This window comes from Myotis lucifugus, unplaced genomic scaffold (genome assembly GCF_000147115.1).
Source record: "Myotis lucifugus unplaced genomic scaffold, Myoluc2.0 scaffold_809, whole genome shotgun sequence".
NCBI lineage: Eukaryota > Metazoa > Chordata > Mammalia > Chiroptera > Vespertilionidae > Myotis > Myotis lucifugus.
Genome location: NW_005871857.1, coordinates 109,661 through 133,361, shown reverse-complemented (window position 1 = coordinate 133,361; position 23,701 = coordinate 109,661). Strand labels below are relative to the sequence as shown.

The 23,701-nt window shown below is 43.2% G+C and overlaps 1 protein-coding gene across 1 annotated transcript in view; it reads right to left on the bottom strand.

The window, feature by feature from the left end:
• Window positions 1-20,296, bottom strand: part of BBS7 (Bardet-Biedl syndrome 7) — a 46,983-nt gene extending 26,687 nt beyond the window's left edge. The window contains exons 1-8 of the mRNA XM_006106344.3: window positions 20,067-20,296; window positions 18,427-18,492; window positions 15,105-15,167; window positions 13,254-13,429; window positions 9,145-9,331; window positions 5,913-5,985; window positions 5,388-5,504; window positions 3,543-3,673 (exon numbers count right to left, since the gene is read on the bottom strand). Coding sequence (XP_006106406.1) covers window positions 3,543-3,673; window positions 5,388-5,504; window positions 5,913-5,985; window positions 9,145-9,331; window positions 13,254-13,429; window positions 15,105-15,167; window positions 18,427-18,492; window positions 20,067-20,102 — 849 coding nt within the window. The 5' untranslated portion in view covers window positions 20,103-20,296. The remainder of the gene's footprint in view (window positions 1-3,542; window positions 3,674-5,387; window positions 5,505-5,912; window positions 5,986-9,144; window positions 9,332-13,253; window positions 13,430-15,104; window positions 15,168-18,426; window positions 18,493-20,066) is intronic.
• Between the last annotated feature and the right edge of the window lie 3,405 nt (window positions 20,297-23,701).

Genomic DNA, 23,701 nt, shown 5'->3' with positions numbered 1-23,701 from the left:
CCCGCCCCGCCCAAGCCCTGCACAGAGGCATTTGCCAGATAGCCTCAGGCAAAGGCTAGATTAGCACCTCCCTAGAGGACACAAGTTCTTCCACTGCAGACACAGCTGATTATCACAGCCAGTCGGCCTGGAGGTCAAATCCCTCTACTATTAACTATAACAATCAAGGCTTAACTACAACCAGACTGCGCACAAAGACCACTAGGGGGTGTACCAAGAAAGCGTAAAAAATGCGGAGACAGAGAGACAGGTCTAGCTCGGAGGATAGAGCGTCGGCCTGCGGACTGAAGGGTCCCAGGTTCGATTCCGGTCAGGGGCATGTACCTGGGTTGCGGGCACATCTCCAGTAGGAGATGTGCAGGAGGCAGCTGATCGATGTCTCTCTCATCGATGTTTCTAACTCTCTATCTCTCTCCCTTCCTCTCTGTAAAAAATCAATAAAATATAAAAAAAAAAAAATGCGGAGACAAAGAAACAGGACAAAACTATCAAGGGAGGATATTGAGTTCAGAACCACACTTTTGAGGTCTCTCAAGAGGCTTCTAGAGTCTGTCGATAAACTTGATGAGATGTACAGGAAATCTAATGAGACCCTCGATGGTGTGATAAAGGACCATCTAGAAGGTAAGCATACACTGACTGAAATAAAGAATATTATACAGACTCCCAACAGCAAACCAGAGGAGCGCAAGAATCAAGTCAAAGATTTGAAATGCGAAGAAGCAAGAAACACCCAACCAGAAAAGCAAAATGAAAAAAGAACCCAAAAATACGAAGATAGTGTAAGGAGCCTCTGGGACAGCTTCAAACGTACCAACATCAGAATTATAGGGGTACCAGAAGATGAGAGAGAGCAAGATATTGAAAACCTATTTGAAGAAATAATGACAGAAAACTTCCCCCACCTGGTGAAAGAAATAGACTTATAGGTCCAGGAAGCACAGAGAACCCCAAACAAAAGGAATCCAAAGAGGACCACACCAAGACACATCATCATTAAAATGCCAAGAGCAAAAGACAAAGAGAGAATCTTAAAAGCAGCAAGAGAAAGAGACTCAATTACCTACAAGGGAATACCCATATGACTGTCAGCTGATTTCTCAACAGAAACTTTGCAGGCCAGAAGGGAGTGGCAAGAAATATTCAAAGTGCTGAATACCAAGAACCTACAACCAAGAGTACTTTATCCAGCAAAGCTATCATTCAGAATTGAAGGTCAGATAAAGAGCTTCACAGATAAGGAAAAGCTAAAGGAGTTCATCACCACCAAACCAGCATTATATGAAATGCTGAAAGGTATCCTTTAAGAAGAGGAAGAAGAAGAAAAAGGTAAAGATAAAAATTATGAACAACAAACATGCATCTATCAACAAGTGAATCTAAGAATCAAGTGAAGAAATAACCTGATGTACAGAATGAACTGGTGATTATAATAGAATCAGGGACATAGAAAGGGAATGGACTGACTATTCTTGGGGGGAAAAGGGGTGTGGGAGATGCGGGAAGAGACTGGACAAAAATCGTGCACCTATGGATGAGGACAGTGGGTGGGGAGTGAGGGCGGAGGGTGGGGTGGGAGCTAAAAGGAGGGGAGTTATGGAGGGAAAAATAAAGATTTAATAAAAAAATAAAAATAAAAAATAAAAAAAAGACTTATAATATGTACCATAAAAAAAAAAAATGGTAAGAGAGAATCATTGATCAGCTGCCTCCTGCACACCCCCTACTGGGGATCAAGCCTGCAACCCAGGCATGTGCCCTTGACTGCAATCAAACCTGGGACCCTTCAGTCCACAGGCCAACGCTCTATCCACTGAGCCAAACCAGCTAGAGCAATAACAAAATATTTTTTAAAAAATATGTCAGGGCACATGCCCCGGTTGCGGGCTGGATCCCCAGTGTGGGGCGTGCAGGAGGCAGCCGATCAATGATTCTCTCATCACTGATGTTTCTATCTCTCTCTCCCTCTCCCTTGCTCTCTGAAATCAATAAAAATATATTAAAAAATAAGAGTAAAACCGGAGATGCTAGATAATACAGTATAGATATTGTTTATGTAAATAACAACATGGAATGCCAGTCAGGGAAATAAACTCACAAAGACCTTGCTCATTCCTCAAAATACTAGCAAATGAGTAGATAAGTTAACTAAAAGCATCATGCTTAAGGTGTATACATATATTCTTTCTCTGATTGGCTCCTTAACCAGTGCAGATAAGAGCCTCTCCTGATAGGAAAACGATGAAGAGAGTGACAACACGAGGGCAAGTGAGGCAGCTCATCTGCAGCCTTAACATAAGCCGAGAGCAGCGCCCCGTCCGCAGAGGGACAGGAGGAGGGAGTGGGAGGCAGGCTTCCCGGTGCCGGGCCCACGGGAGGGACACGCTGTCCGCACTGGGATCTGGGACCCAAGTCACAGGGAGACTGAGGCCCAAACGGGAAAGTTTCTGGGGGGTTGAGAAAAAAACAGGACAACAACAACTACAAAGAATTAGTATATATTTTTAAGCCTAAACTATTTTTTGCATCATTAGCAGGAGGATTTTTTACACCAAAGATGAACAAATAGGAAGTAAATCTGGAAACTAAGTTGTACAGTACTTTTATCTCTATTCCCGATATGATACACTTTATCTATACACCAAGGCGTTTGTATTTGCTGATGGGCACCTGAAGCTGAGAGTAGGAGGTACCACTGAGAGAAAGAGAAAAGCTGATACTGAGCTGTGGCCGAGGCAGGAGGGAGACCCGGACGAGAGAAATCGCTTCACGAACACGAAAGAGGCGCTGATGCCAGACGCTCCTCCTGCGCCTCTGTGCCCGGGGATGACAGGCCTGATGACACGTACAATTTGTGAACTAAACACTCTCACCTGGTCGTCCTTCTTCCCCAGCGGAGCCTCAGGGAGACCCCAGGGAAGGGGCGGCTCTTCCCTCTGCTCACGGACAATCTTACATCGTCCTCACAACCCCAAGCTTCCCCCTGCGACCTCACTGCTTCCCAACAACAGCCTCATTTATGTTACCAAACACGTTACTCCTGTAACCTATTTTGCATTATAGAAACTAAGGCAACATATTTAATACTTAGATATACAATATTTAGAAGCCAAATGCAGAGTAATTTATTATTCAGCTGGAAGGCAACACAGGAGTCGCCTAGAGAAGAGTTTGTAGCATCTCAAAGCAGCAATATTTTTATTTTTTTAATATATTTTATTGGTTTTTTACAGAGAGGAAGAGAGAGGGATAAAGAGTTAGAAACATTGATCAGCTGCCTCCTGCACACTCCCCACCGGGGATGTGCCCGCAACCAAGGTACATGCCCTTGGCCGGAATCGAACCTGGGACCCTTCAGTCCGCAGGCCGACGCTCCATCCACTGAGCCACACCGGCTAGGGCAATATTTTTAAAGCAGCAATATTTCAAGCCAAACACAAGATTTTAATATGTTTCATTTAAGAAAACCCGACCATCACAGCCACGTCTATAATGAGTGATTTGATCAGTAAGAAGCACACAGCCTTGAACAATGAACTTACTTGATCAAAGCGCAGAGCAGGCTCATTGGCATTGTTGAAACTGTACACTTCCACCATTCCGTCATCTCTCCCAACAAGCAAATCTTTAACTCCATCCCCCATAATGTCAAAGCTGTCAACACACAAAATGCCTTTAAAAATGAAAAGAGAAGTTATTAATAATACTATAGTGTAGTTAACTTCATGCCAAGTAAGAATTAAAAAATAGGATGGAGAAAAACACACTGAATAACTGAGCACAACAGGTACCCATCCCTTTCGTCTCTCCCCATTCGTCTATTTCTAAGGCTTTAAATAGAGTCCACATGGCAACGGCTCCCCAATTTCCACCCCAGCTCTGCCTCTCTCCAGACTTACATAGCGAAGTCCCTCCTCAGCCTCTTCTCTGAGACACCATTTGCACCTCAAACTTTCCAAGCCCCCGACCAAACTCTCCTGGCACCCGTGTCACACGCCAGTAATAATGCTCTTTCTCTAGCCTCTCCTCATCTCGGTCTGATACCACCTCGTTGCTCAGGCCAAAAATCTAGACTACATCTCTAACTCTTCTCTTTTTCTCACTTCCGCAACAAACACATGAGCAAATTCTATGAACTCTACCTACTTTCCATTTGCAACTACCATTAGCCTAGTCCAGGCTGCTGTATCTCGAGCCTAGACCAGGAGAAATTATAACAACGACAACAGTGATTTCCAAACTGACTTCGGTGCTTCCAATTTTCACCCGCTTCCTTCGAAATCCATTCTCCATGGAGCGTTTTTTGTTTGACGTCCCACTGCACTTCGATTAAATTCAAACCCTTTTCCAAGACTCACAAAGACCTACATGACTTGGCCCTTCCCTACCCCTCTGATTTCATCTCAGGCCATGCTAAGGCGTGTGGTCACACTGGTCTTCCGAACGCTTTTCAAACGAACCATGTTTACCTCTGCCTCAAGTCTTCTGACCAACTCCTTCTCTTATCAATCAGATCTGAGCTCAAATTTCACCTCTGATAAGACACCTTCCATGACCACCCATCAGTCTAAAGGAAGCCCTCCTCCTTCTACCCATCGTCATTCTGTTACATTTTCTGCAGGTGACTGACTACTTGAAGCTATCTTATTTGTTTATCCTTTGTCATCCCTAACAAGTGTTTGTTGAAGGAATAAATACATGAATGGACATGCTGTCCTTATCAACAGCCATCTCACTACCTGCCACGTCAGATACAAGTTACCCTTAGAATGTATATATTCCTGAGAAAACAGAAATAGTTCCCTCATGCACTTCTTCCTTGCTTCAAACCAGTACCCCCAAATTCTAATTTATCCCCTATACCAAACAATGCAAAGTGTATTTGAGCATAGAATGATGTTATAGATGGACACTAGCCCATTAGAGCCGATCCATTCCAAATTACTATTAGCATGTCTTTTTTTTTATATATATATTTTATTGATTTTTTACAGAGAGGAAGGGAGAGAGATAGAGAGTTAGAAACATCGATGAGAGAGAAACATCGACCAGCTGCCTCCTCACATCTCCCACTGGGGATGTGCCCGCAACCCAGGTACATGCCCTTGACCGGAATCGAACCTGGGACCTTTCAGTCCGCAGGCCAACGCTCTATCCACTGAGCCAAACCGGTTTCGGCAGCATGTCTTATTTTTAACAAATTATACCAAAAATATGATAGACCCAATAAATAAACAAATAGTAAATACAGCTGAGGTAGCTCTGTGAATTGCCAAGTCTTCTATATACATTCTCTGAATGAATAAAAGAGAATGAATTATATAATCTAAGATACTTTATTCAATAATTACCAAAATTTCAGAATCTGAACAACATAAAAAACATACCTCCCCTCTTTTTCTCATTTTGAATTTCCCACTTGTGTGCTGGCGTGGGCGCAGTGATCTGAACGAGCCCAAGTTTTCCATCTGACGTTCCAAACAACACGTCTTCTCCAGAGTCACCTGGTCACAGGTACAGCCGACATCAGCTTACCCACAACGCATCTCTTTCAAATTAAAATGTTTTCACATATATTGCCTTTCAGGTAAAATCTCATTTAAAAAATAATATATAGAGACAGAAAACTTAATTTGGGAGGATGGTTATATACTCATATCATTTTATAACCATTAGCGGTGAGACTCTTCCTTATCTAATTTTAAGATGTGAACACTCAAAATTCGTGCAATAACTCATTACTGTTAGTGGCTGGCAAGTTGTCAGATAACCACCATCTCAGTTCCAGTTCATGTTCCTTCCACAAGCTCCCATTTTCACTTTATATACGGTTAAATGATTAATACCTGAAATACCTTGACTTCACATAAGGCACTCCCTTATCTGACTGTGAAAAATGAAATGCTAATTACCGCCATTTCCATTGTGTAGAGCTAAGACAGTAGGTGGGCCAGAAACTTCAATTTCAAATACCACGTCTGATCCCTGAAGGAGAACACGTATTTTAAAACAAACAGAATACAATTTAAAAAAAATTTTTTTTTCTTTATTTTAAATCTTCTTTTTTTTTTTTTTAATTGATTTTTAGAGAGAGGAAGGGAGAGAGAAAAAACCATCAACTAGTTCCCTCTCATACGCACCTGACCAGGGGTCGAACCAGCAACCTTTTGGTGTACGGGATGACACTCTAACCAACTAAGCCACCCGGCCAGGGCCAGAATACAAATTTAAAAGAACATAGGCACTCAGAGATAACATCAATACTCCCAATGAACTCTGGAATAAAACTGCAGAAAAAATTAGGTTGCGAATATTAACTTGCATGTTAGCAATTCTGCATGTGTTAATTCGTTTTATTTTATTTTTTAAGTATTTTTTTATTGATTTCAGAGAGGAAAGGAAAGGGAGAGATAGAAACATCAATGATGAGAGAGAATCACTGATTGGCTGCCTCCCACACGCCCCCTACTGGGGATTGAGCCAGCCACTTAGGCATGTGCCCTGACCAGGAATCAAACAGTGACCTCCTGGTTCATTTTAAAGTAAAATATATATAAAGTGTAAAGATTAAGAAGATAAATATTTAAAATATCCTCCACTTTCAATGCTTTTCATTTTAACTCCTCTGTTTGTCTGAAAACCTGTCACTGGTCAGTTTCCTAACAAAACTAACCAGGAACATTTTGCTTCTATCCGCGAACAAAGAGCGCATTTGAATGTGCGGACAGGCCGGCAGTTACTTCCTAGGAAAAGTTCTGGCCTTGCCTTTGGGTATTTCCAAAACCCGTCCAGTGAGAGGCAGGAGGACCTGCTATCTATTTAGACGAGGAAACAAGTTAGGTCCTTTGTCTCTTTTTCCATTTTGCCACTTGGAATGCTTTTACTAAGTGCATAGTATTTGTGAAACTATAAAGAATGAGGCAGAAGTACTCATACTCACATGGAAAGAACATCTATGATATATCACTCCATGACCAAGAAATTGGCAAATTGGAGGAAAAAATTTTAAATACATTTAGAATATGCAAGAGAGCCATATGCTTTAGCTTTTATTTAAAACTAGAGCCTGGTGCACGAATTCATGCACCAGTGGGGTCCCTCGGCCTGGCCAAAACCAGCTCTCCAATATCCCCTGAGGGGTCCCGGATTGCGAGAGGGTGCAGGCCAGGCTGAGGGACCCTTACTGGGTGCATGATCGGGATCAGGGAGGGACATGCGAGGTTGACCAGCCAGGGAGGGACCACAGGAGGGCTCCAGGGCATGTCCGGCCCATCTCGCTCAGTCCCAATCGGCCGGACCCCAGCAATAAGCTAACCTACCAGTCGAAGCATCTGCCCCCTGGTGGTCAGTGCACATCATAGTGAGTGGTTGAGTGGCCTTAGCATATCATTAGCATATTACGCTTTAATTGGTTGAACAGACGACCGGACACTTAGCATATTAGGCTTTTATTATATAGGATAACATTAAAAAATTTACAGACATCTACATATCCTATATAATAAAAGGCTAATATGCAAATCACCGGAATGGTGGAATGACTGGTTGCTATGACGCACACTGACCACCAGGGGAAGATGCTCAATGCAGGAGCTGTCCCCCCGGGGTCAGTGCACTCCCACAAGGGAGCGCCACTCAGCCAGAAGTCGGACATCCCCCGAGGGCTCTCAGACTTCGAGAGGGTGCAGGCCAGGCTGAGGGATCCCCCTCCTCCCAGAGTGCACAAATTTTGTGCACCGGGCCTCTTAGTAACTATATAAACACAAAAGGTACCTCTGGCGCAGCAGCCGCCTAGCAAGGCAGATGGGGAGCAGGGAGAAGTGTGCAGGGCAGAGGGAAGACTACAACTTTTTGCTTTCCATAAACCCTTGGGGTTTTTTTTCCCTCTCCAATAAGCATATGGAGCTCTTCTTGTAAACATAGCAGAATCCTAGAATTCAGCCACATCAGTCTCTAATCGAATGCCAGCCAGCTCCTAAAAAACCTTATTCAAACGACTCCTATCTGGGAGCACAGGCGAGGGAGAAATGAATCTCTCCAGTCTCTAGAATGAGCCTTCAGCATTACTTTAATTCACCTTAGGGAAAAATAAAATCTCACAGAACCACTGAACTTTCCCTTTTATAAAAGGGCTGGTGCCAAGAAATGGCCACCTGGCTATGAAATCCCAGGGGTCGAATGGAATAAACAGCTCGACTTTCGTTCACTGCACTATCATCGACCTGTTTCTGAACCAATTAATACACCTGTTACATGTTATTTGCACTTAAACTTTATTTTATGGGTCTTGGTGTGTGTATTTTATTGAAAAATTACGTTCTTTTCTAAAAAATATTTTTATTGATTTTTAGAGAGAGAGGAATGGAGAAGGAGAAAGAGAAACATCAATGTGAGAGTGGCTGCTACCTCCTACGGGGGATCGAGCCCACAACCTGGGCATGTGCACTGACCCAGAATCGAACCAGCAACTTTTCAGTGCACGGGACGATGCCCAACCAACGAGGCCACATCAGCCAGGGCTGAAAAGTTACTTTCAAGAAGACATAGTTGACATGGTTCTAGCCGTCATGACTGGTAACAATGGCCTCAAGCAGTTGTTTTAGCCAATTATGGCTTTTAGTTTTCCCTCCATCACTCACTCGTCTAACCAGCATCTGCTGAGTGCTCATTCTGTTCCAATACCGTCACAAACAGGAGAAACTCAATGACACAACCCTGACCTCAACGTCCCTTTAAAGCCCAAAACCTCTCCCCAAACCAATTCCCTCCTTTAATTTTATTTGTTGGGAGAGGGGAGAGTGATGGGAAAAGGAAAAAAAAGGAAAAGAAAAACTGGGAAGGGTTTTTGTAGTTAAGGTACTCCATTCCGACTGTATTAGCCCAAAGTCATGCGGGGGCGGGAAATTACCCTTTTTTCCATATATGCCTCTCTAAAAACTTGCCAAAGATCTGAACACATTTGCCTCAAGTAAACAAAATTAGTTATAAATTAAAACATTTTTTAAAAAACTTCCAGATATAATTTTAAGTAGGGCATTTAAAATGATAGTAACCACTAAAATAATTTACCTTAAGTAGACATGGTTTTATCAATATCCATTTACCTAAAAGATGAAAAATTATAAAGATGCAAATACTAGCCACCTGTAACACGCGGAGAAGCCGGTCCTGGCAGGCCAGCACCGGGGTCAGGTGCGGCAGTCGCTCCACGGGAAGGCAGATGACGTCATTGATTTTGTCCCCGGAAAGGTAATAATGCTGGTCTTTGCAGTCACAATAATGGCTGTAGATGTAGCTCGCACTGAGGAAGAGGTCTGAGCCAGATATGTGCCTGAGAACATGGAAAGTACTTTAAAACATCTATCTTTTAAAGCATAAGCATAAAAAACTAATTTTTTGCACATGTAAAAATAAAAGCTTCTTTATACGGCGTTACTATCATTTGATCACAAACTTAAACAGGTTTTTTCATCTCTCCCCACTTATTTCTAGCTTTTTGGCATAGCACTGATTTTGAAAACTGAAAAGACAAGATAATGACAATCATCCATATCTGAAGATAAAAAATGTGTCCAAAAGTAACTGTTTGAATGCGCACTCTGTGGGAGCACTGCCCTGAGTGATTCACACGCGTCGGCTCAGTCCTCGAACTGTGTAATAAGGACCATGACCGTCCCTCTTCACAGGTGAAAATAAAATGTTCAGAAACTTGCCTCATGGCGCACAGCTAGCAGGCAGTGGAGTGGACTGCAACTCAGGTGGTTTTTAACGCTGGCGTTAGCTTTCTTACTACAACACCTACAAAAGGCTAGAAAAGGCTATTTGAAGAGAATCTACTTTAAATGATAACAGTGGGAAAAATGCCTTCATCAGAATTTTATTTTGAAAAAAAGAAATGAAAACAAGTGCATTTCAAACCATATTGAGTACAGTTTAGGCAATAATCACAACTATGTTCTAAATTGCAAGACTGAATCCAGTTGTCAGTGGAGCAGCTGAAGTTTTTTGAAAAAATTTATCGACTAGTGTGTATCTTCCACTCCTGCTATTACCATGCGATCATAAAGAGGTTACTAAGGTTTTCTTAAAAATTATTTTTTAAAAATATATTTTTATTGATTTCAGAGAGGAAGGAGAGGGAGATAGAAACATCAATGATGAGAGAATCATTGACCGGCTGCCTCCTGCACGCCCCACACTGGGGTTCGAGCCCGCAACCCGGGCATGTGCCCTTGACTAGAATAGAAGCCGGGACCCTTCAGTCTGCAGGCTGATGCTCTATCCACTGAGCCAAACCAGTTAGGGCTACTGAGGTTTTACTTGAAGGATTCAGTTATTCACCTCTAAGGTGTACTTAGAACATTTTGATACCAAGATTATTCCTTATCCTATAATAATCCTCATTGATTTTCTCTTCTTTAATTATTGCTCAGGTGGCCTTACTTTGTGACGCTGCCTATCATTTCTATCCACGTAATGAAATTTCACATCTTTTTTTATTATTTGTAATTTCATTTGAAATTCATCTGTATTATATTTGCATTGCATTGTCCACAGTACTGCTTGGCAATCACTATCGTTGACAAAAGTGAGATACATGGAAACATTAAGCCAGAAAGCAAGTGGGGGTGGTAACCCATTTATAGGTGTCAATTTCCTTACTGAATATTTTTAAGTTATAACCTTGTTTTCTTAGCAACCTTATAAATATGTGGATTTTCAGATCATTTTTAAAAAATTAAGTAAACAGCCTTTTCATCCACCTCTGCCACTCCAGTAAAAACAGTTTAAAAACCTGACTCCTAGCCCTAACCGGTTTGGCTCAGTGGATAGAGCGTCGGCCTGCGGACCAAAGGGTCCCAAGTTCGATTCCAGTCAAGGGCATGTACCTTGGTTGTGGGCACATCCCCAGTAGGGGATGTGTAGGAGGCAGCTGATTGATGTTCCTAACTCTCTATCCCTCTCCCTTCTTCTCTGTAAACAATAAATAAAATATATTAAAAAAAATAAAATAAATAAAAACCAGACTCCTAGCCCCGGCCAGTATGGCTCAATGGTTGAGTGTCAGCCCGTGGACTGAAGGGTCCCTGGATCTATTCCAGTCAGGGGCACGTGCCTCCAATGCAGGTCCAATCGCAGGCCTGGTCAGGGTGTGTGCAGAAGGCAACCAATTAATGTCTCTCTCTCATATCGATGTTTCTCTCTCTGTCTCTCCCGCTCCCTTCCACTCTCTCTAAAAAAGAAATGCCCAGCTGGTGTGGCTCAGTGGTTGAGCATGGATCCATGAACCAGGAAGTCATGGTTTGATTCCTGGTCAGGGCACATGCACGGGTTGCAGGCTCAATCCCCAGTAGGAAGTGTGCAGGAAGCAGCCGATCAATGATTGTGTCTCATCATTGATGTTTCTCACTCTCCTTTTCCCTTCCTCTCTAAAACCAATAAAAATATATTAAAAAAAATAAAAACTAGACTCTTTATTGCAAAATAGCCATGGGTATATAAAGTACAGCATAGGGAAGGTAGTCAGTAATATTGTAAAAACTATGCATGGTCCCAGGTGGGTACTGGAAATATTGGGGGGAACACTGTCTATATACCTTTTTTAAAAAAATATATTTTTATTGATTTCAGAGAGGAAGGGAGAGGGAAAGATAGAAACAAAAATGATGAGAGAGGATCACTGATTGGCTGCCTCCCGCACCCCCCCCCCCACCGGGGATTGAGCCCACAATCGGGGCATGTGCCCTTGACCGGAATCAAACCCGGGACCCTTCAGTCCACAGGCCGACACTCTATCCACTGAGCCAAACCAGATAGGGCTCCACATACCTTTCTAAATGTGGAGGCATGTTAATAACTACTTATTACTTTGATTGTAGTATTTCACAGTCCTCATTGGCCATGTCTGTCTACAAAAGCATTTCAAAAGTACTATATTTTTGCTAAAGCTCTGAATGTACTTCCACTTGCCATTGTTTAATTCTTATCTAATCTCACCAAGCTCAGGCTTTGCAGCCCTGAAGTCAGGGCATGTGCGTGCATGGAACAGAGAGCTGTGCATACGCAGAACTCTGGACTGAACCAGTACTTTTCCAACCGAGGCCTGGCTGCTGACACATCGAGGCTGCATCAGATTCAGATGAAGGACTGTCTTCTTTCAACCTACTCCTAGTACCTGATTCTGCAGGTACAACATAGGACAAGGAATCGCTCTTTCTAAGATAATTAATTAATTAATTAAAAATATATTTTAAAAATTAATTTCAGAGAGGAAAGGAGAGGGAGGGAGACAGAAACATCAATGATGAGAGAGAATCATCGATTGGCTGCCTCCTGCACGCCCCCTAGTGGGGATCGAGCTGCAATCTAGGCAACCAGGGCATGTGCTTGATGGGAATTGAACCCCAACCTCCTAGTTCATAGATCAAAGCTCAACCACTGGCCATGCCGGCCAGGCAAGGAATCTCTTGATTCAGGCTTCTAGGCGCTTCTCCTAAGTAGCAGGTTTGAGAAACAGATGAGTTGAACTTTAAAGCCCTTCCCAAGATTCAAAACCTAACATTTTAACTGCATCAGGAAACCACTGAAAGCTATTTTTCACTTAGAGTCTTACCTGATCCACCTGAAATTATACCCTATTGGTAGTCATCAACTTTGATGGCTAGCCTTCCGAGAAAATGATGCTACCTTGAAACGGGAACTATCAGACACAGCAAAGAAACAGAAACTTAAACATCTAGAGATTTCTTCCACTTTTTTCTTTTATCCCTTGCTTATAAATCATAACTGAGTCAACCAGTCAAAAATAAATGTAGTCCAGCTGGCATGGCTCAGTGGTTGAGCATCGACCTATGAACCAGGGGGTCACAGTTCAATTCTTGGTCAGAGCACATGCCTGGTCAGGCTCGATCCCCAGTGTGGGGTGTGCAGGAGGCAGCTGATCAATGATTCTCTCTCATCATTGATGTTTCTATCTCTCTCCCTCTCCCTCCTATTCTGAAATCAATAAAATATATTAAAAGAAAATAGAATAAATGTATAAATACTATAAAAGCCTTAACAAGAAAACATTTCAATAACCCATTGATTTTATACTGATTCTAGGTCAAATTTAATTTCCGAATAATAAAATACCTTTAGTCAATTTTATTTCCCAGAAAACCTGTTACGGTATGATATTTAATCAAATGTTTGTCACCTTTCCAAAATGTTAAAAATGTAAAAAGAAATATTAAAAAAGAGAATAAACATACATAGCTTTAATGCTTTCAGTGAGGTTTGTTTCAAAAGAGAGGAACTGTTTTCCTCTTTTTGTGAAACCTCGAATCTCAGATCCCGCAGCAACAAAAATTTTCTCCTGGGGTGTGTTAAGAATGCCTCCTAGCTCCAGTCTTGCGATCTTCTGCCCCGGTAAAGTCTTGAACACTGCCTGCAGGAATCATGGGGTGAAATTAAGTAGACAAAGTTACTAAGAGCATTTTCCTTTACTGTAAAAAAGCTGGCATTTTAAATTTACAAAAATACTATAGTTCTACTATATAGAAATACTTTTAGATACAAACAAATTTATTTCAGTAGGTCTTCTGGGTTTTTTGCTAAATATCTTGAAATTCTGGAATAATTTCCCACACATATTTCAGTGACATCATTAAAACCTAAACCCTTGCAACTCAGAGTAGAGCTCGCTGAACAGGGGCATTACATCACTACTTTGTAAAAATGCAGAACCTCAGGCCCAACCCCAGGTCTACACAATGAGAATCTGCATTTTCACAAGATTCCCCCCCCTGGTTCCAATGGACATGTTGTTACACTGAATCTTCTTTTTAAAACTAACCTCTCCTAGTTTCTCTATAATTTTTATAAATGTCAGTAGTATAAATAACTACATAATTTACTGGAAACCTTCACTTACTACTTCTCTATTGAATGGGAAACAACATTGGTATTAGTTTCTTCCTGCTTATTCTCCATTTTATTCCTGGCATCAGATTCTTCTCTTCTGTGACTTTAAAATATCTGAGAGGAAGCCCTAGCTGGTGTGGCTCAGTGGATAAAGCGTCGGCCTACAGAACAAAGGGTCCCGGGTTCGATTCTGATCAAGGGCACGGACCTTGGTTGCAGGCTCCTCCCTGGCCCAGGCCCCGGTCGGGGCAAGTGCAGGAGGCAACCAATCAATGTGTTTCTCTCACGTCGATATTTCTCTCTGTCTTTCCCTCTCTCTTCCTCTCTTTCTAAAAATCAATGGAAAAATATCCTCAGGTGAGGATTTAAATAATAATAATAATAAAAATAAAATATGAGAGGATATACGAATAATGGAAATATTAATTTTCTGATGGTTTTCACTTCCTTTATCTTTTTGTAAATCCCATATAAAGTATAACGAATATTAGAGTTCCCATCTCAAACCCATTCCTTGTAAATTATGATCTGTGGCTATGATGCTGTAATAACCACTTCCTTGATTAGGTTACATGGAGTGGCAAAGGTGAGGGACAGTCACCTCCACGGAACACTGTGCTATGTGAGCCTGCGTCTTAGAGACCTGGCAGGTTTTCCTGCTGGTCCGAGCAGGTCACAATGCTGTGAGAGGGCCTGGGAGAGAACCACCCAGCAAGGAACTGTGGGGGCTCCAGAAGCCGAGACCCACCCTGGCTTACAGACAGCAGTAAGTGGGGACCTCAGTCCTTCAACAGCAAGGATCTGAATTCTGCCGAAAACCATGTGAGTTTAGAACAGGATTTTGAGCTCCGGAAGGGAATAGGGCATGACTGGCATCTCCATTGCAGCCATGTGAAAATTTGAGCCCAGATTCCTGGCCCAGAGAAACTGAGATAATAAACATGTGTTAAGCCCCTAAGTTTGAGGTAATTTGCTACTCAGCACACAAAACTGATAAATCACCGTAGGCTGCCAAAGGTGTTTCACAAATAGCGGGCAAATGGCTCTTGTGCTGTCTGTAGCCTCGTACTTCATATAACTATTTCCCGCACAACCCATTTTTCACTGAATTTTAGAAAACTTTTAACCTAGGATTATGCAATAAGTGGTGTGTTTCTCTTTTAGAAATTCTTGTTTTCCCCTAAAAATGCTGTACATACCACTGCTTCTCCTTTCTTCATGCCAAAGCACAAAACTACCCCTTCATGATCTCCAATAACCACCTGTAATAGATGGAAGAGAATCTACAATTATTATTATACCCTATTAACTATATGTGGAGACAACAATATTCTCAATATATAAATTGTGATTTTAAAAGCAGAAATCAGAAAATCTAGGACACCCCCTCAAAAATTAATCCTCCCAAGAATTATAGAAGAAGGTAACTGAAGGCCATGGAGAGTGGTTATGGACGGAGGTGCTCGTATGTTCTGCTCCTACAATGTAAACGCACAAGAGAACAGGGACAGGGATGGCAGGGAGGTCATTTCTTTTTTTCTTAACTGAAGCATAAGAACATTTTAAGATTAATTTTCAAAATTTACCAAATAATTATCAAAATGACTGATTTGATATTTTTAAACTTGTTTAATGGAAAACTTTTAACATATGAAAATGTACACAGAATATCATAATGAATTCCCATGTATCCATCACCCAGCTTTAACAATGATCGATTATCCAAAGTTGCCAATGAATTACTCTGAAATAAACAGAAAGGGAGACTTTAACATCTCTTTCTCAGAAATTGATCAAGAAGACAAAAGAAATAGATTAGAAAAACAATTATCTTTGATCTAATATATAAACATCCTATATAATAAAACCCTAATATGCAAATCAACCGAACAGTGGAACGACCTGTGGGTTGCTATGACATGCACTGACCACCAGGGGGCAGATGCTCAACACAGGAGCTGCCCCCAGCCCACAAACCCTGACACACTGGCAGCGGGGGAGGGGGAGGGCTGGTGACTGGGCAGCGCCAAGCCAGCTAAGGTGGGTGCGAGCAGGGGTCCCGATCACCCCGCTGGTCACCCCACAGATCGATCCTGATCACCGGCCAGGCATAGGGACCCTACCCGTGCATGAATTTCGTGCACTGGGCCTCTAGTATATATATATATGTGTGTGTGTGTGTGTGTGTGTAAATAAGCCACTCATCCCAAGAATCAAAGTATAAATGTTCTTTTCAAGCACAAAATTGGCCTACTATTAGGATATAAAACAAGTCTCAAATATAATAACATTGATATTGTGCAGACTTTGTTCTTAGGCCACTGATTCTTAACTTTCTACAGGGGATCACAAACCCCCTTGTGTATCTGATGAAAATTGTGGACTTTCTCCCTAGAACAATGAGCATTCACAAATAATTATGTTCACATTTCCAGATTCATTGATCTTTGAAAAGTTGAAAAAACACATAGTTAAGGTTTTGATTTTTTGACAATACACTACGCAATAATTTGTAAAACAATCTATTACAGGGATTGCCAAAATGGGTTCCTAGACATATGGAAGTCAACGAGAACCTTTTAGGGAATCTGCCCAGTCAACACATTTTTCTAAGAAAGACTTTATTTTCCTTTTTATTAGGTTGGTATTTGCAATGATGATACAGAATTGATGGGCAAAGTTAACGGTATCTGACCAGAAATAAAACAATGACACCAAACAATCAGTAACCTGTAATCTTCATCATCAAGTGAGAGTTAAGTGAAAAACAATCTAGTTTCATGTAAGAATGTCCTTGATGAAGCAATAAAAATTATTAATCTTATTAAATCTTGACCCTTGAATACATGTCTTTTTAATATTTAGTGTGAAAAAAATAGGAAGTGTGCATTAAGCACGTCTGCTGTATACCCAACAAGCACTTGTGTCATTGTCTGAGTGATGAGCGACACTATCCATTTTTTTCAAGAAACATTTTTAACAATGAAAGGAATAACCAGCAACTACTGCTGTTAACACATGAGTATTTCGTGGACTTTAAGAAAAAACTGGAGGAACTGAGCTTATTATTTCAAAGGAAAACCACTGACAGTATTTGCTAATATGGTAAAGTCTGAGCTTTCAAGTGAAAATCAGTACAGTAGGTCCTCGGTGACGTCGGAGATCCGTTCCTACGGCAACGCAATGCGATTTTCGCTGTAAGTCAGAACCCACCTACGTAAGCACCTACGTCACTCACATGGAGCACATACACAGCAGTAATGAAGTGAAACAGTAAAAAAATTTTAAAAGATAACAATTCCTGACATTTACTTGTGGTAAATAAATAACATAAAGCACATATGTACATATGTCGAAATGATAGAACTTTTTTTTTATATAAATACTCTAAATGGGAGATGGCGAAGTAACCAAGAAACAACATATGTCGAGTCCGACGTAACCCGAGGACTGCCTGTATTTTGGAAAACTTGTATCTGCCACTGTGAGACTGACAGCTTCAGAATTCTTAACTTTTCTGATGAGACCAGCAACACTAATACATGCGACATGTTGTATTTTTTAACTGATTTTTAGAGAGAGGAAGGAGAGAGAGAGAGAAACATTGACCTGCTGTGAACCAGGGACCTTTAGGTGCACGGGGCAACGTTCAACCAACTAAACCACACCGGCCAGGGCCAAATGTGATGTTTGATATTCTACAATAAAATGTGTTACCCTGGCAGACACATACACAACCTGGTACACATAAGTATATGAATAAATTATTTCCAGAAAAACAGAATACGATTTTAATAAGTTTGCTTATACTATTTACTAATTGTGCATAATCTATATATATAAAAGGCTAATATGCTAAGTGTCCGACCGACCAACTGGCCGCTAGGATGCACACTGACCACCAGGGGGCAGACGCTCAATGCAGGAGCTGCAGTGACTTGGCAGTGGCAGTTCTCAGGTGATGCACCCCGAAACCAAAGAGGAGGGAACCCGATTCCTCCCGGGGCCGCACAATTCCACCTTCGGCCGTGGGTTATGTTGTTGCTGGGGCACTGTCGCCCCGAGTCTGGTTTGCGTTTGCGTTCCACACCCTGTACCACAGCAACTTTGCAGAGTGCCCTCTCACACTCTGGGACCCCTTGGGGGATGTCAGAGAGCCAGTGTGGCCGGATCCCCACAGGCCAGGCCCAGGGACCCCACCTGCCGGAGGGACCCCGCTCACTCTGCAGATGCTGGGGAGGGACTGCGGGAGGTTGGCTCCAGGGCGTGTCCGGCCCATCTCGCCCAGTCCTGCCCCACCAGCCACCTTCTAATTAATTTCCTTTCAATGTGCACGAATCCATGCACTGGGTCACTAGTAAGATTATAATGTTCTAGAACATGACTGTTTGTAAATGTCACTTGGTATCTATCATTGCCACTCTCACATTTGCACCGTAAAAAGCATAGCTCGTTGCTAAGGAAGGAAACACAAACCCCTCCTCTGCTGCAGCTGAGGAGACGTGCAGAAATCGCATGTACCTTTTGTGTGGCGCTGCCTCTGGTGGCCGGAAGCAGCTTCATGGTCTTCTGAGATGTCACTCCCACCTGGAAACACAGCAGCACCCAGTGAATGTCCTCTCCCAGCCGTCCTCTCAGTCACTACATCAGAAATTAGCAGGACCGGCAGGGGAAGCCCACAGTGAGTTTTATTTTTCGCTGCAATCATTCGTGATACAAGGTAATTATTACTATCAGCGATGAACTTGTTATCTAATGAACTATGTCACAAAAGTCAGAAGACAGGAAACAACCCGCAAACAATAAAATTTACCTTTGTCAAAATGTATGCTGTCAAGCCAAAAATAAAAAAAAATAAAAAATTGTGACCTTCCTGGCAAGCTACTTCATGAAAAAATATTTCTAGAAGCCTCTTTTAACAAGTTCATACAGTTGTTAAAGAAGTTTGTTGTTTTTTTTTTTTTTTTTTGGTAAAGGAATTTTAAAAAATCTTTATTGGACACAGAGTAATTATTAAAAAGGCAACAAAGAAGATTTTTGCTAAAACACCGAATATCCTGATGGCCATGATGTCCGATAAAACTGATGCTGAAGATGGTTTTACAAAAGGGACAGAAGAGGAAAAATGGCTCGTCCCCCGGGGAACTGGCACAGCCGTGCACTGCGAGCGCGTGGAGGAGGACCAGAGACCAGCTGGAGAAAACAGCCAGCCCAGAAGGCATTCCCAGGCAGTGCACGTCTACAGTGTTATTCTGCAGGCCAGGGAGTGGCATTACCGTTTAAGAGCAGGTACTTGGGCCCTAGCCGGTTTGGCTCAGTGCATAGAACGTCGGCCTGCGGACTGAAGGGTCCCAGGTTCGATTCCGGTCAAGGGCACGTGCCTGGGTTGCCGGCACATCCCCAGTAGGAGATGTGCAGGAGGCAGCTGATCGATGTTTCTCTCTCATCGATGTTTCTAACTCTCTATCCCTCTCCCTTCCTCTCTGTAAAAAAATCAATAAAATAAAAATATATTTTTAAAAAAGCATGTCCTTGGATTTGGACTTTGAAACATCAGTCTAGGAAGGGACGTGAAGGACGGCCAGGAGGTGGGGGAGGTGGGGCTGGAGGCTGGGAGCCCCCTTTCTAGTACCGAGCAAAGGGGGGCGATGGAGACAGAAATGGGACTATTCCAGAGGCGTTTAATTTGATGAGCAAAGCAGGGCGCGGTGACAGCGGGAGGCGGGCGGGAGCCGGTGGGGGCGCCAGCACAGCGCCCTGGCAGGTGACCGGCCACCCGTGCACCCCGGCCCGACGCGCTGGCCGAGCCCCGGACCCTCCTCCGTCCCAGGACCATGCGAATGTCCACGGGGATCGGAACTCGGTTGCGGTCTGGGCGCAGGGGCGCTCCGGGGAGGGGACGGGGAGCCGGGGACTCGGGGTCAGAGCGATCGGGGGGCGCGTCGGAGCCCGAGGCGCCGGCGTCCTTCCCGGGCGCCGTGGACCGTCGCGGACGAGCCGGAGCTGCCCGGGAGGAGGGCGCCCCGAGGGCAGCGCCCCGCCCCGCAGTCGCCACCGGCCCTGCTCCCGCGCGCGGACGTGGAAGTGGAGGACCGAGCGCGGCCTCCGGGAGCCGGGCCCACCGCCGCCCCGCCCCGCCCCGCCCCGCCCCTCGGGGTCACCTGCACGTAATCCGCTCGGTGCAAATGCAGGTCCATGGCGGCGGCGGGGACGCGGCGGGCAGCGCCGGGCCGGGACCGGACGGACAGATGCCGGACCCCGGGCCTCGGAGGGGAAACAGCTCAACCGCTCAGCGCGCGGCCCTCGGAGGGCGACCCCAGCGCAGCGGCCGCAGCGGGGGATGCAACCGCGGGCCTCGGGGCGACGGCGTCCGGTGTGACGTCAACACGTTCCTGCGAGGGGGCCGCGGACGAAGGAAAGCCACGCCCCTTTTCGACCTGCTCCAATCAGAGGAGCAGAGGGACGGAGCGCGGGAGGTGGTTTCCAGGGAGACCGGGACGCCGTCTTGGCTCCACCCCGCCGCTGCCCTGAGCTGCACTTGTTGAGTCTTTTTTGAACGAAAAGGATTGATGCGGAGACGCCTACATTCCGGCCTCTTTCTCCCGCATTGGAAAGGGTCCCTCAGCGAATTTTCACCGTTATTTTCACCGTTATTTTCACCGAATTTTCACCGTTATAGGCGTTAGCCTACCGCAGCAGTTCTCAAGCTTTTGGCCTTAGGATCCCTTTACAATATTCTTACAAACTTTTGAGGGCCCCACAGACCTTTTGTTTATATGTTACCTACTGATATTTACCGTATTAGAAATGAGAACTGAAACTTTAAAAAAATATGCTTAAAAATAAAATCATTAAATATTTTAATGAAAGTGTTTTGCAAATCTATTTACTGTCCACCAGGATAGTAAGTAAGGGAGTCCCAATTCTACTGCTGCGTTCAATCTATTGGTATACATGTGTGTGGTTTTTTAAGTATATGAAGAAAATTTGATCCAATCCCAAGAAGTGGTAGTTTTTGAAAAGTTGGTTGCAATGTGGCTTCATCATACAACATTCAAAAATCCCATTTGTTAATATCACCACGGATTTCATCAGAAAATATTTTAAGTATTAGAAAGCTGTCAACCTCAGATGGTGGATACAAATTTTGCCAAACTCTAATTTGTGCGTAAAGGCTCCAATTTAAGCATTGGTAACATATCCATTGTTTTCCTTGAAACGATAGGTTCACTTCTTCAATTCACAAGAAAGTGAATTGAATGCCAAATATCCAAATCCAAATAATAATTTGTTAATTGTGCTTTCAAAAATAATGTTCCATGAAAAAACAAAACAAAACAGGAGTTCAGCTAGCAACCCAAGTATAATCACACCAGTGCCTTTCCTTGAGAGAACTGATGTACTTTGGTATTCAGTAGAAACGATGTATGCATATTGCCCATATCATCACCCAGAATACAGAGACACTCAAAAGTAAAGACTTAAAATTAACAATTTTTACTGCTTCCTAACACACATTTTTATAGGTAGCGCTTGTTTCCTGACAATGTGGGCGTGATGAGTACGAGATTACTGCTACAGTTTGAAGCCACTGCTTTGACTCATGCTTAAGAACCGGCAGTATTAACCTCCAAGGCTTTTGTACCATCAGTGCAAATGTCAACACAGTGAAAGAGGCAAATAACATTTCAGTGTTATGAAGATACAGTTTCAAAATCACAGACCTCCTGAAAAGGCCACAGGGACCCTGAAACTGCTGCTGACCTATGGTGACCCAGGATCTGACCCAAAGCTGACATTCCTTGACTCCTGTCCATCAGTCCCTCCTTAGTGCACACTGTATGCTCCGCCTACAGAAATACTGTCAGTGAATGAGATACTGTACCTTTCCTAGTTTCTGTGGTTTGCTAGGGAAGAGAGCACAATGATTGTGGACCAAGAATTAAACCCCTGAGCCTGACCAGTGTTGCTCAGTGGTTGAGCGTTGACCTATGAAGTTGGAGGTCACCGTTCAATTCTCAGTCAGGGCATATGCCCAGGTTGTGGGCTTGATCCCCAGTGTGGGGTATGCAGGAGGCAGCTGATCAATGATTATCTCACATCATTGATGCTTCCATCTCTTCCTCTCCCTTCCTCTCTGAAATCAATAAAAAAAAATTGACCAGAATTGAACCCAGCACCCTTCAGTCGGAAGGCTGATGCTCTGTCCACTGAGCCAAACCAGCTAGGGCAAATATGTATATAATTAAAGCCCTGAGAAGGGGTGCTTCTTAGGAAGATAAATCATTTCTAACAGAAGGATCTGAGGTTTTGCCCAGGTTCCAAGCTGCTCCAGATAATTCTTTTTTCTGAGGCCAATATAACCACATTAAAATAAACAGTAATGCCTTGAGATGGGTTTGCTCTGTAACAATTTGGGAAAATCCATATTAATTTAGACTCAACAAAAATACAGATAAATTTTAGAAGTTGAAAAACAGACATAGAGGAGCTAGGCTAAGACAGAATTGTATAGAATTTAGGGGATTGGAAGGAGTATTAGAAAGATAGGGCCCCCATAACAAATTACCGCCAGCTGGGTGGCTTCAGCAACAGAAATTCATTTTCTCACAGGATCTCACTGGCTTAGGAGTACAAGAGCAGAGTGTCAGCAGGGAACCAAGCCAATCTCCCGAGGCATCTCTCCGTGGCCATCTTCAAACTGTGACCTCACCTGTCTTCCCTCTGTGTCTGTGTCCTAACCTCCTCCTCTAATAAGGGCACCTGTCCTATCAGAGTCAGCCCTACTTTAGTGACTTCATTGTAATGTCATTATCTCCTAAAGCCTCATCTCCAAATTCCGTCACATTCTGAGGTCCTGGCGGTTAGGACTTCAGCAAGTGAATTTGGGGTGGGGGAGGGGAACACACAATTCGGCCGTAACAGAAAGGAAGGTGTCTAACCTGTGCTGAGAGTTCTACAGTTGGGGGAGGCATGGACTTAAGCAATGCTGTTAGCTGACCCTAGGCTGAATGTCTCCAGCTGAATCGGACACGTTTCCACTCAACGTTTCCCCAACCCCCAGATGGGAGTATTACGAAATATTCCATTCAAAACGTCCACACTTGGAATCCTAGACAACACTGTAAGACGGAGAGTATTGTAATAGAGTAGAGAAACATATGACAATGAAAAAATTCAGTATTTTATTCAGTTCTGAGGCATAACATTAAATACACCAAGTCTGAAAAACATTTAAGACAAAGTACTATTAGAATAGCATAAAAGTTAGTGAAATAGTCTACAGTGGTAGCAAAAATGTATAAAGTTCTTTTCTTAATGTTTTTTGTCCCAAGAATTAGAAATTAAGAAATCATCTGTAAAGAGCTTTATGTGGTTCTGCTTCACGGTCGTTTTGTCTTCGTGTCTAGAAAGCCTTGCTGTGCGAGAGCAATGATTTTAAAGTATCATGTATTAAACTGGTGTCTAAGGCCTACAAAACTACCTTTGAGTTGTGGCCACAATTGGTAATCCTCTAAGTCTTGATGCGAACAGATGGAACAGGAGCTTAAGCGTAACTCTATGAGCCATTCACACCTACCTGGAGTAATGTATTTGAGTGTTTCGTGGTCTGTGAAGAGATGAGGGAACTTACTGGCCTGTATCCCCTCTCCTGTTAAAGCCCTGAGGCGCCGTAGATATCACCGGTACTCAGCTCAGTTACACAATGAGCCGAGAACAGATACATCGCAATCTGTTTTGTGTAGAAAGTATAAGCGAAATGCTCCGATCAGAAAAAGGATGCCAAGCACTGTGG